The 13,844-nt window shown below is 34.5% G+C and overlaps 1 protein-coding gene and 1 non-coding gene across 2 annotated transcripts; both read left to right on the plus strand.

The window, feature by feature from the left end:
• The first annotated feature begins 1,235 nt into the window (after positions 1 to 1,235).
• Positions 1,236 to 1,343, plus strand: LOC112708512 (small nucleolar RNA R71). The gene has a single exon (XR_003156367.1). It is a non-coding gene; the product is annotated as a small nucleolar RNA R71 (small nucleolar RNA).
• Positions 1,344 to 11,392: 10,049 nt separating this feature from the next.
• LOC112708406 (proton pump-interactor BIP131-like) lies at positions 11,393 to 13,379 on the plus strand. The gene is made up of 7 exons (XM_072200098.1): positions 11,393 to 11,765; positions 11,846 to 12,043; positions 12,134 to 12,259; positions 12,355 to 12,510; positions 12,605 to 12,799; positions 12,963 to 13,061; positions 13,154 to 13,379. The coding sequence occupies exons 2-7, from the start codon at positions 11,873 to 11,875 to the stop codon at positions 13,274 to 13,276; spliced, it is 870 nt and encodes a 289-aa protein (XP_072056199.1). The 5' UTR covers positions 11,393 to 11,765; positions 11,846 to 11,872; the 3' UTR covers positions 13,277 to 13,379.
• Positions 13,380 to 13,844: the final 465 nt, after the last annotated feature.

Genomic DNA, 13,844 nt, shown 5'->3' on the forward strand with positions numbered 1-13,844 from the left:
TCAGAGATCCCTAACTTCTCCATTACAGAGAGAGGCATGAGGTTTACACTTGACCCTAAGTCACGCAAGGCCTTCTTGAAGGTCATGATGCCTATGGTACAAGGTATTGAAAACTTCCCAGGATCCTGTCTCTTTTGAGGCAGTTTCTGCCTAGACAAGTCATCCAGTTCTTTGGTGAGCAAAGGGGGTTCATCCTCCCAAGTCTCATTTCCAAATAACTTGTCATTTAGCTTCATGATTGCTCCAAGGTATTTAGCAACTTGCTCTTCAGTGACATACTCATCCTCTTCAGAGGAAGAATACTCATCAGAGCTCATGAATGGCAGAAGTAAGTCCAATGGAATCTCTATGGTCTCATTTTGAGCCCCAGATTCCCATGGTTCCTCATTGGGGAACTCATTGGAGGCCAATGGACGTCCATTGAGGTCTTCCTCAGTGGCGTTCACTGCCTCTCCTTCCTCCCAAAATTCGGCCATGTTGATGGCCTTGCACTCTCCTTTTGGATTTTCTTCTGTATTGCTTGGAAGAGTACTAGGAGGGATTTCAGTAATTTTCTTGCTCAGCTGACCCACTTGTGCCTCCAAGTTTCTAATGGAGGATCTTGTTTCAGTCATGAAACTTTGAGTGGTTTTGATCAGATCAGAGACCATGGTTGCTAAGTCAGAGTTATTCTGCTTAGAACTCTCTGTCTGTTGCTGAGAAGATGATGGAAAAGGCTTGCTATTGCTAAACCTGTTTCTTCCACCATTATTATTGTTGAAACCTTGTTGGGGTCTCTGTTGATCCTTCCATGAAAAATTTGGATGATTTCTCCATGAAGGATTATAGGTGTTTCCATAGGGTTCTCCCATGTAATTCACCTCTTCCATTGAAGGGTTCTCAGGATTATAGGCTTCTTCCTCAGATGAAGCCTCCTTAGTACTGCTTGGTGCATTTTGCATTCCAGACAGACTTTGAGAAATCATGTTGACTTGTTGAGTCAATATTTTATTCTGAGCCAATATGGCATTCAGAGTGTCAATCTCAAGAACTCCTTTCTTCTGACTAGTCCCATTGTTCACAGGATTTCTTTCAGAAGTGTACATGAATTGGTTATTTGCAACCATTTCAATCAGTTCTTGAGCTTCAGTAGGCGTCTTCTCCAGATGAAGAGATCCTCCTGCAGAGCTATCCAAAGACATCTTGGATAGTTCAGAGAGACCATCATAGAAAATACCTATGATGCTCCATTCAGAAAGCATATCAGAAGGACACTTTCTGATTAATTGTTTGTATCTTTCCCAGGCTTCATAGAGGGATTCTCCTTCCTTCTGTCTGAAGGTTTGGACTTCCACTCTAAGCTTACTCAATTTTTGAGGTGGAAAGAACTTTGCCAAGAAGGCATTGACTAGCTTTTCCCAAGAGTCCAGGCTTTCCTTAGGTTGTGAGTCCAACCATGTCCTAGCTCTGTCTCTTACAGCAAAAGGGAATAGCATAAGTCTGTAGACCTCAGGGTCAACCCCATTAGTCTTGACAGTGTCACAGATTTGCAAGAACTCAGCCAAAAACTGATGAGGATCTTCCAGTGGAAGTCCATGGAACTTGCAATTCTGTTGCATTAGAGAAACTAATTGAGGCTTAAGCTCAAAGTTGTTTGCTCCAATGGCAGGGATAGAGATGCTTCTCCCATAGAAATCGGGAGTAGGTGCAGTGAAGTCACCCAGCACCTTCCTTGCATTGTTGGCATTGTTGTTGTTTTCGGCTGCCATAGGTTCTTCTTCTTTGAAGATTTCGGTTAGGTCCTCTATAGAGAGTTGTGCTTTGGCTTCTCTTAGCTTTCTCTTCAAGGTCCTTTCAGGTTTAGGATCAGCCTCAACAAGAATGCCTTTGTCTTTGCTCCTGCTCATATGAGAGAGAAGAGAACAAGAAAATATGGAATTCTCTATGTCACAGTATAGAGATTCTTTGATGTGTCAGAGGAAAAGAAAAATGGAAGGCAGAAGTGGAAAATTCGAACTTATCAAAGAAGATGGAGTTCGAATTTTGCATTAAGGAATAGTGTTAGTCCATAAATAGAAGGATGTGAGAAGAAGGGAAGTGGTTTTCGAAAATTAAGTAAGAAATTTTGAAAACATTTTGAAGAACACTAATTTAATTTTCGAAAACCAAGAGTGGGAAAGAGATCAAGTGATTTTTGAAAAAGATTTTGAAATTAGAAATCAGAAAGATTTGATTGAAAATTATTTTGAAAAAGATGTGGTTAAGAAAATATGATTAGTTTTAAAAAGATGTGATCGAGAAGATATGATTTGAAAAACATTTTAAAAAGATTTGATTTTGAAAATTAAAAACTTGGCTAACAAGAAAAGATATGATTCAAACATTAAACCTTTCTCAACAGAAAAGGCATCATACTTGAAATGTTGAATCAAATTGATAGCAAGTATCTTTGAAAAAGGAAAGAAATTGATTTTGAAAACACATGATTGAAAAGATATGATTTGAAAAAGATTTGATTTTGAAAAACTTTGAAAACCTGAAAAAAATTGCATTGAAAAACAGAATCTTCCCTCTTGTGCCATCCTGGTGTTAAACGCCCAGAATGGTGCACATTCTGGCGTTTAACGCCCAAAACTATACCTTTTTGGGCGTTAAACGCCCAGCCAGGTACCCTGGCTGGCGTTTAAACGCCAGTCTGTCCTTCTTCACTGGGCGTTTTGAACGCCCAGCTTTTTCTGTGCAATTCCTCTGCTGTATGTTCTGAATCTTCAATTCTCTGTATTATTGACTTGAGAAGACACAAATAAAAAATATTTTTGGATTTTTTTAATAATCAAAATGCAACTAAAATCAAATAACAATGCATGCAAGACACCAAACTTAGCAGTTTGTATGCATATGAGACACATAAATACTCAAGTCAAGACAATTCAAAGATCAGAGTAAGAAATCATCAAGAATTATTTGAAGATCCTTAAGACACATGAATGAATGCATGCAATTGACACCAAACTTAAAATGAAACACTAGACTCAAAAATATTTTTGGATTTTATGATTTTCTAAATTTTTTTTTTGGATTTTCGAAAATTAAGTGGAAAAAAAATATCAAAATTCTTAATGAGAATTCCAGGAATCATGCAATGTTTAGTCTAAGACTCCGGTCCAGGAATTAGACATGGCTTCACAGCCAGCCAAATTTTCAAAGAAAGCTTCGGTCCAAAACACTAGACATGGCCAATGGCCAGCCAAGCCTTAGCAGATCACTGCTCCAAAAGCAAGATTGATAGAAATCAACAAGCTCTTGTGATGATAAGTTGAAACCTCGGTCCAATGGAATTAGACATGGCTTCACAGCCAGCCAGATTTCAACAAATCATCATGAAACTCTAGAATTCATCTTCAAGAATTTCGAAAAAAAATACCTAATCTAAGCAACAAGATGAACCGTCAGTTGTCCAAACTCAACAATCCCCGGCAACGGCGCCAAAAACTTAATAGCGCGAAATTGTGATCAATACTTTTCACAAATCAAATAATCCCCGGTAATGAATCCAAAGACTTGGTGTTCAATACCATGGCATAAACACAACTTCGCACAACTAACCAGCAAGTGTACTGGGTCGTCCAAGTAATAAACCTTACGCGAGTAAGGGTCGATCCCACAGAGATTGTTGGTATGAAGCAAGCTATGGTCACCTTGTAAATCTTAGTCAGGCAAACTCAAATGGGTATGGTGATAAACGCATAAAACATAAAGATAAAGATAGAGATACTTATGTAATTCATTGGTAGGAACTTCAGATAAGCGTATGAAGATGCCTTCCCTTCCGTCTCTCTGCTTTCCTACTGTCTTCATCCAATCCTTCTTACTCCTTTCCATGGCAAGCTTAAGCAAGGGTTTCACCGTTGTCAGTGGCTACCTCCCATCCTCTCAGTGGAAATGTTCAACGCACCCTGTCACGGCACGGCTATCCATCTGTCGGTTCTCGATCAGGCTGGAATAGAATCCAGTGATTCTTTTGCGTCTGTCACTAACGCCCCGCCCTCAGGAGTTTGAAGCACGTCACAGTCATTCAATCATTGAATCCTACTCAGAATACCACAGACAAGGTTAGACCTTCCGGATTCTCTTGAATGCCGCCATCAGTTCTAGCCTATACCACGAAGACTCCGGTTAAAGAATCCGAGAGATATTCACCCAATCGAAGGTAGAACGGAGGTGGTTGTCAGTAACACGTTCATAGGTGAGAATGATGATGAGTGTCACGGATCATCACATTCATCAAGTTGAAGAACAAGTGATATCTTAGAACAAGAACAAGCGGAATTGAATAGAAGAACAATAGTAATTGCATTAATACTCGAGGTACAGCAGAGCTCCACACCTTAATCTATGGTGTGTAGAAACTCCACCGTTGAAAATACATAAGTACAAGGTCTAGGCATGGCCGTGAGGCCAGCCTCCCAATGATCTAAGAACTAGATGTCCAAAGATGATCTAGAGATCTAAAGTGATCAAAAGATGAAAATACAATAGTATAATGTCTTACTTATAGAAAACTAGTAGCCTAGGGTTTACAGAGATGAGTAAATGACATAAAAATCCACCTCCGGGCCCACTTGGTGTGTGCTTGGGCTGAGCAATGAAGCAATTTCGTGTAGAGACTCTTCTTGGAGTTAAACGCCAGCTTTTAGGCCAGTTTGGGCGTTTAACTCCCATTTTGGTGCCAGTTCCGGCGTTTAACGTTGGGATTTCTGAGGGTGACTTTGTACGCCGGTTTGGGCCATCAAATCTTGGGCAAAGTATGGACTATCATATATTCTGGAAAGCCCAGGATGTCTACTTTCCAACGCCGTTAAGAGCGTGCTAATTGGGCTTCTGTAGCTCCAGAAAATCCACTTCGAGTGCAGGGAGGTCAGAATCCAACAGCATCTGCAGTCCTTTTTGGTCTCTGAATTAGATTTTTGCTCAGGTCCCTCAATTTCAGCCAGAAAATACCTGAAATCACAGAAAAACACACAAACTCATAGTAAAGTCCAGAAAAGTGAATTTTAACTAAAAACTAATAAAAATATACTAAAAACTAACTAGATCATACTAAAAACATACTAAAAACAATGCAAAAAAGCGTACAAATTATCCGCTCATCAATATACAAAACCATGCTATTTCATTGAATAAATGTGGATAAAAGGTGATAAAATTCCCTAAAATCAATACAAGATAAACCCTACAAATTGGTTTTATCAGCCTTAAGTGTGTAATATTTGATTTGATTTGACTTCTAAAATGAAAACTTCCATTTCAGTTCATTCCGCTTAATTATTTATCTATTTATTTACATAATTAATTAATATGAATTTCTCATTTTTGGAAAGAAATATAATTTTCATGGTAAAACTTGTATTGTCTCGTGTGGGTTATAGATGTAATGTTTGCTCACGGAGTTGCAAAACTCACCCTATTATATTCCCATATTTTTTAAATACAGGAGTCATTTCAGGTTCCATTCCACCTGCCCTCAGTAGATCTTAGTCATTTCGGTGAGCGCTTCTTCTTTCCAAGGGTTAAGTAATTATGTAATAAAATCTTTGCTCAAAATCTAAATTATTTCAATGCTCCATATGCCACAGACAGATTCTCGTGTGGGTTATGTTATTTTGAATATCGAACTGTTTAGATAGTAATTATAATTGGGTTATCTTATGGATTTAACTATATACTGTAGTTATCAACTTAATATATATTATGCATATTTTGGACATGTTTGGTTGTGGATATGATTGGAATATTTTGTTGTTGTTGTCTTTGGAAATAGATGTTTATTATTGATACAGGAAGATAATATTTATGTTGGTAAGGCCCTAGGAACAGAGGAGATTCTGTCCGTTTTTCTAAAATTTTAGTCGTTTGGCTTGTTGAGGGACTTGACCCTTGAGCGCTAGCTAGTCATGACTTGGTTCGGATCATGACAAAGATGTCGCCGATTGAGTTTCTCGTGAGAAGGTATGGGGTGATACTTGTAAGGGACTTCGATGCTTAAGTTAGCAAGGGTTTTAACAGCTTTTTTGTAGATTGGGTTTGAAGTATACCTGAAGGTGTTAGTGTATTTATAATAGTAGAGGTAGAGTCAATAACCACTTTTTAGGGTAGTTCCACTTTTAGTGGTGGGTAGTCATTTCCTTCTTATTAGGGAGATTGTTAAGATCTCCTTTCTAGAAGAATAGGAGACATAGTAGGGATTGATTACTTATTTAGATAAGTTGGACGGAACTCATCTCTATAAGGTCAAGTAGATCCAATTGGATCACATCTCTTAATTGGGCTTTATGCATTTTGGGTCTGGCCGTATTTTTTTGCTAAGGTATGAACAATGTCTCTTCTTGAGACCAAGCTTCATTAGGTTGGACTCAAGCATTCGTAGGTAGGACTAATCTCTTGTAGTGTTGGTGCATCACGTTAGGCACACCGCCTTTCAAAGGATTAGGTCGGACAGTCGATGTTTTTTTATGAACCTAAAGCGTTGCGTCTTTTCATAATCATTTGCACGTTTTTTTTAGATTATTTTGGTATCCATGCACGTCATAAATGAGGGGTGAAGTTACTATTCTATCACGTTGGTCTTATAAATGTAACACCCTACCACACAATGCCTTACGCTTAAGTCATAAAGTAAAGATGGCGAGATATTACGACTTCTAAAAGAAAAGTCTTATATAAATATAATTGAAAGAATTCATATCTAGGAGCCTTGAAGAAGAAGTTAAGCAAAAGCAAAAACAGAAAACCGTTTCACACTCACATGGATAATCGTACAACAGATAGGTAAGATCAAAAGAAGGCTAAAGACATAATATACAGATCAGAGTTCCAAAACACACAGATATCAAACTCCAGACTCAACCTGCGAAACTAAGGCCGGTCAGAATATATAACTATATATATTTATACAACCCAAAATATAACTCAAACTATAGAATAAACATCTGTTTTCCCAAGTCAACCTCTAGGAGGGACAAACATAAAATATATATAGAGGAAAATCTATTTACATATATAAATAGCATAAATACAAAATACAACATCCCAAAATAACCACACTTTGCTTGCATAGGAAACTCCAGACGCTCTGTGAGGTGTCTCTCGACCTGCATATGAAAAACAACAGATATATGTATGGAATGAGAATTGGAGGTTCTCAGCATGATAAAGGTGCCCACATGCATTATTAATATAAAAGGTCTCGGAAAAGTTAGAGGAATTCCTAGAACTTCGACACTCAGATTTCAACTTAATTAAAGACCTAATTAAACCAGAAATTAGGTAAGTTATCTAAGGTATTCAAGTTCTAAATTTAACTTTAACTTAACACTTCACTTTCTGTCTCTTCCAACTTTTCGAATCACCGGTGGAATAACCCTCCCCTTCACATCTTTGTCAAGAGAGATTTCTCAAAAAATATATACATACAATTCAAACAAAAAAAATACAGACAAATATGTAATTATAACAAATAAAACAAATAACAGATAAACAGAATTAAGTAATTAAACAAGTCAAAACAATGCATGATGTTGTATGTTATATTTTGACGGCATTGCAGCAATTTGGAGCGGCAAGAGTGAGTAAGAAATTGAAGAGGTTTGTGAATGGATCAACCAGTGATGTGGAAATAGATCCAGGGTTTTGGGATGATTTTGAAATTGATACTAACATTTGGGAGCTTCCAGATCTTTTCATCAGTCGTAAGCAAGGGTTTTTCAAATCGTTTGTAAAATAATAAACAGTTTTATTTTTTTTAAATTAGAAGTGAGATTTGAATTTACGATTTTTAGATGAGTATAAAGAGATTATGTCATTTAAGTTATAATTTATTGACAAAATAATATACCGTTATTGCAGTAAAGTAAATATATAAGAGCAATGCTAGGGGGTCAGCAGTTTTATTGAATTTTGGCCAGCATGTAACCAGCAGAGGAAGGTGAGCCATTAGATGAAATCTCACACCAATCTCACACCATCAAATCATCATTGATGGCTAGTTGATGGCTAACAATCACAAAAATTGCTGCCCCTAAACTTTTCCAATATATAATAATATCTGCAGCTCGTTACATAATTTGAAAAATATATAGTCATGAGATCCTTGATGATTTGCAACAACAAAGTAAACTGAGCCATACATACATACATATATACATACATATATATATATATATATATATATCCATTTTGGTTCTCAAAGAATTTCAGACTGAACATTTTAGTTCCCAACTAAAATTAATTACTCGATTGATCCCTAACAATTAATTCCATCAGTCACTTAGGTCCTTTACTCCGTTAACTCTAACGGAGGACAAAATAGTCCCTGACAACTCTAATAGGGGACAAAATAGTCCCTGATATCCTCTGTTTGGAAATGACACTGTTCTCTCCCAATTTTCATCATATCTCGCATAACATTAGTAGTCTAACACTGTAACTTCAAACTACATCATGCACACTCTATAAATTTAATGTTCACAAGAAAAAAATCTTCAACTTATTCTCAACCAATTCATACTCGGAAAACTAATGTCTATGTCTCTCAACTAGTTATCGTCTTGACGTCTTCGACGGATCCTATGAATCTAGATAGCAAGTCTGATTTGTTAAGACCCGTCGTCGTCGTTGTCATCTCCTGCTGCCCTATCATCTCCATGACCACATTGTCTACCACTCCGATCGCTTCCTTTAACTTTTTCTCCAAACCAATGTTCAGTAATCGCTTCAGTTTCCATATGAGCGGCAACGGCGACATTGCTCGTTATACTGATAGCTTGGATGCGAGGTCGAAACTATCTACCAACTTGGACTCTGGAAAAGAAGGACTGAAGCACTCGGTATCTATTTTAAATAAGAATTTGCAGATGATATCGAAGGAGAATCTTCTCATGATGTCCTAATATCCAACAATTTATATTGCTTGCCGGAGAGTGGAGAAAGGCATGTCCTTGGAGTAGTTGTGGAACTTGGTCTTGAGGATGTCGTGGACGTGTCGGGGTTGGAGGTGATGTTATCGAAGACGTGGAAGTGGATGCTTTTGGTGGGTGAAGTGTAGAGGAGGTGGATGTACCAGTCACAAGGATTTAGGAAGTGTGTGGTCCATGACATGTTGAGGTAGGTGCGACACGTGTGACAATTACACCATGGTTTAATCTTGGAGCTAAAGAGGATGAAGGAAAAGATGGAAAAGAAGACTGTGAAGGTGAAGAAGGAGAGTATGAATGTTAGGGTTATGCGAGATATGATAAAAATTGAGGAAGAACAATATCGTTTTCGAATAAAGGGGTCAGAGATTATTTTGTCCCTTATTAGAATTGTCAGTGACCATTTTATCCCCTGTTAGAGTTGTCAGGGACTATTTTGTCCTCCGTTAAGTTAACGGAATAAAGGATCTAAGTGACTGACGGAATTAATTGTTAGGGACCAATCGAGTAATTAATTTTAGTTGGAAATTAAAGTGTCCAATCTAAAATTTTTTGAGGACCAAAATGGATATATACTCATATATATATATATATATATATATATATATATATATATATATATATATATATATATATATATATATATATGATTCAAAAAATATGATGGAGCCTAGCAATTATCTATCTTGATATTCAGATGAAATTAATTAAGAAAAATGTTAGGTAACATTAGTCAACATTATTCGACTTTCTAATATCTGTTATCTCTTCTGGTTTAGTTAGGATTTAGGAGTAACTTGATATTAATCATTGCTAATTAATTAACCAAACTAAAATACCAACCAACAGAAATTCAAATTAATTAATGTAAATAATCTAATTTGATAATTAGTACAATGGGTTTTGGATGAATAATAATGCATGTGATACGATCCATGGGGATATACATGTATTAGGGTGCAGAAAATACAGATCCAGGTTTTTCTATTTGTTTATTTGGAAGGCTAGCTTAACTTCAAATTTCAGCGTTATAGAGACAATTAATTAAACTACTATTTTCAATACACAGCAGCTTCTGCTTCTGTTTTTCATGAATAATATTGTTTCGGGCGGGATCCCTAAGAGATTCTGCTGCTACTTTCAGAGGCCACATTCAATTCGGATCTAGATACATTCAATTCGGTTCTGGATTCATACAACCACATTGATTTATCAATAGTCCTAGATAGTTAGTATATTTTGTGATTTATAATTATTAATTAGTTATTTTTAATATTTTTAATAATATAAAATTATATTTAATAATATGAAATTATATATTTTTTTATGGTTAAATATTAACTAAATTTTAATAAAAGTGTTAATTCCTAAAATTTTCTCTTGGTCTATTGCTATTTTTTCTTACCTAACTAGCTACCTAGCTATATTAATTTACTAATCAACAATTCATAATTTAGTAATAGTTCACTCATCTACTTAAACAAGTATTAAAAATTTAAATTTTATTTTATATATGTAATAATTTATTGATACATGTAATATAAATTTTTAAATAAAATTTAGGTATGTAAAAAAGTAATCACTAATTTATTAGGTTAAAAACCAATAAATTATAATTCAAATAACATAATTTTTTATACTTATTTATATATGTATTTTTATTATTTTTTTCTTACTAAAGTTTAAACAATTTGAAAGATGTTTCTATATATTGGCAATGTCATAGAAGAGTAAAAATGGAATAAAAAAACTCGGAATGAACAAATCTCCGCTTTGTATTTTTAATATGGGGTGATAGTGGTATTTTTTAATAAGGTGAAAAATTAGTGTATTTTTAAATTATATGGATATCACAAATTTAAGGGTTAAATTTGTCGTGTTTAATTTTTTGTTTTTTGTTGATACCACAAATGTGAAGGTTAGATTTGTAACTTTAAAAAAAAATTTAAATACCTAAATGTGAGAGTTAGATTTGAGTTTTTTTATTTTAAACTTTTTTAAATATGCAAATTTGATTCTCATATTTATATTTTAATATTAAAAAAAATTTAAATGTTCAAATCGGATTCTTCAATTTATTTTACTGTAGAAAAAAAATTATTTCAACACAAATAGGATCCTCTAATTTGTGCACTATGAAATTTGACCCTCACACCAATTAACTACAATGATAAATTACACACAATCTTCTTCCATATAAAAAAAATTAACCACAAATCTCTTGTTTTTTATTTATTATTTTCATCAACAAATATATATTTAGTTCAATTCACATGATCATCTTCAATATATAACTCTAGCTGACTGAGTACTATTAAAGAATGGAGATTAGCCGTTGACTTTCTTGGCGTGGGGTGCAAGAACTTGACCACATCATATGAGCTACTTAATTAATTAGCAATTGAATTACCGTTACTACCCTTCAGCTTTTCCATAATTATTGTATCCATAAAAATCAGAACTATATGCCTCTCAGTTAATTTTCGAATCACCTTAATTATTAGAGTGAGTATTTCCCATAAAATTGTTCTGCATATTGTTCTGTTTAAATTTTTCTTAGCATATACTATGTAAGAATCAATTTTTAAGATTTTGGGGGCAAGGAATTGAAGCAAACCATGTCATCATCATCAAATCCATCATCAGAGCACAAGAGGATGATGAAGTCCCAAAACTAGTTCATCAGTTCTATTTTGTGAAGCTTTGGCCATCATCAGAGCCTGATTCAATATCTCAAATCAAGAAACAAGAGCTCACAGTGGAGAAAATGAACCGAGACATTTGTGAAATCACTGATAAAATCAAAGAGAAAATGTAAGCATTGATTTCAGCCTTCAATTTTGATATAGAAGACACAGAATAATATAATGATGTTATGCTGTTTTTGTTAACAGTCAGAAAAGGACTATGTTGCGTCTGGGATGAGAAGCTCATACTACTGGAAAATGGAATGGAGACGCCGTGTGGCGCGAAAAGGGAAGATACTAAGTAACTTGTATGTGACTCTTGATGAATTGTGTTTCATGAATAATGCACCTAGGAGAAGATCTAAGAAGAAGAAATGCTTCAAGGAAGAAGAGCTTGATAACCATGTAAGAGCTTAGAACTTTAGTAGTGTATATATTGTGCTGTGATTAATCTCTGTCTACATCTTACACTTGATAACAATGTATATTGTATAGAATCTGAATGCATTGATGCGACACGGAAGCATGAGTCTCGCAGAAGAAAAGCGAATTCTGAGGAACATGAACACTCATCAGAGAGATGCTGATAAATTTCAGTCACTAGAAGTGCTTAGGAATACTGTAATTTAAGGACTTATAAGTTATGATCATTGATTTGATTAAAAATTTATACAAAGGTAAGCATTGAAGTTTGGAGTGTTGAAAATTTTAAACAGATCAAATGGGGTTACTATGAGAATCATTGCCATAAGCTACTGAGAGAAATTGAACAATTCCAAGACCAAAGGAAAAGAGCTGCTGCCAATGCTTCTGCGAAGGGGAAGATTCCAGGCTATGTATCCATGAAAAACTCCGTAAAGGACCAAATCATGGTGAGTTATGGCATTGACATCAAAGCATCACATTCAATTATTCATGTCATAAGATGCTACTTGTAACAGATTTTTTTTTCTTAACTTGTTATAGGTGTTCTGTGATGAATCTTCGGAGAACAGAAAAAAAGAGATGGCAGAATGTACCAAAATTAGAAATGCAGAGAAAAAACAAGAGGTCATAAACCAAGAATTACATTCTTTGAAAACAAAGTTGGGAGAAAAGCAGAAGAAAAAGGGTGAAGCATATGAATCCATTACTAAACTGAAGCAGTTATATGATGCAGAGGTATGAATATGATTTGCTATCATTTCTCGATTTCATTTGTAAAAATACGATTTACTATTAACTTGATGAATCAAAACCTTGCTTGCTTGAGTTCTTAATATGGATAAACTTGTTTGCTGAAAATTTATTTAGTTCACTTAATATGTTATCTCAAAAATTTCAGGTTACCAACTATTACAAGTATTGTTCACTCATGAACAAAGTGCAACACCTGGCTGAAGAGAAAGATATAGTAGCGCTTGATAAATTGTCGCGTTACGAGGTTGGTAGTTTATAAAAAGAGTTGATTCTCATTGAAACAAGGTTCATTTTGATGATTAGAGGTTTTTTTTTTTATATACTTTGATGTGTTAGGTTGACAGATTTATGTTGGAATGGAATTCTAACAAAGCTTTCAGAGAAGCTTATGCGAAAAAAGATTATGCAATCACAACAAACACAGAAGATAAACAGAGATTGGAGTTAGGGAACAACTGAATAGTCGATGCAGTTGTTGTGTTGTTATGCTACAAGAATATTGATAAAATAAAAAATAAAAACAGGAAGCATAAGGTATATACAATGTTCTGATAAATGGAACGGTTATCGAACCGTTTTAGTTATTGGTTTATTAATTTATTAGTTTAATCGGTTTAATTGTGGTTTAACTAAAAAAACTATTTTAAAATAAGATAATAAATAAATTATAAATAAATATCTTAAAATATAATTATAATCTAATATAAATCTTAAAATATTTTACAAATTTAGAACACTACATGAAATGTCATCAAATAAAACTATATTATCTTATCAAAATACAAACTCAAAAGTTAAATAATAAAAAAAATATTAAAATATTAAATGTCAATATAAAAATTTATCATCAATCATCAAAATTCGAAAAAACTTGTTAAGTATTTAACATTAGAAGCTAAGTTTCAACTTTAATAGAATACAAGTTCATGAACAATTAGGGTAACTCCTGGTCTGGGGATGCAGGGCACATTTTTCGCTTTAATAAATTGTTTATCAACGATGACTTTCCAACATTAGAGTATCCAAC

Source organism: Arachis hypogaea, chromosome 8 (assembly GCF_003086295.3).
Source record: "Arachis hypogaea cultivar Tifrunner chromosome 8, arahy.Tifrunner.gnm2.J5K5, whole genome shotgun sequence".
NCBI lineage: Eukaryota > Viridiplantae > Streptophyta > Magnoliopsida > Fabales > Fabaceae > Arachis > Arachis hypogaea.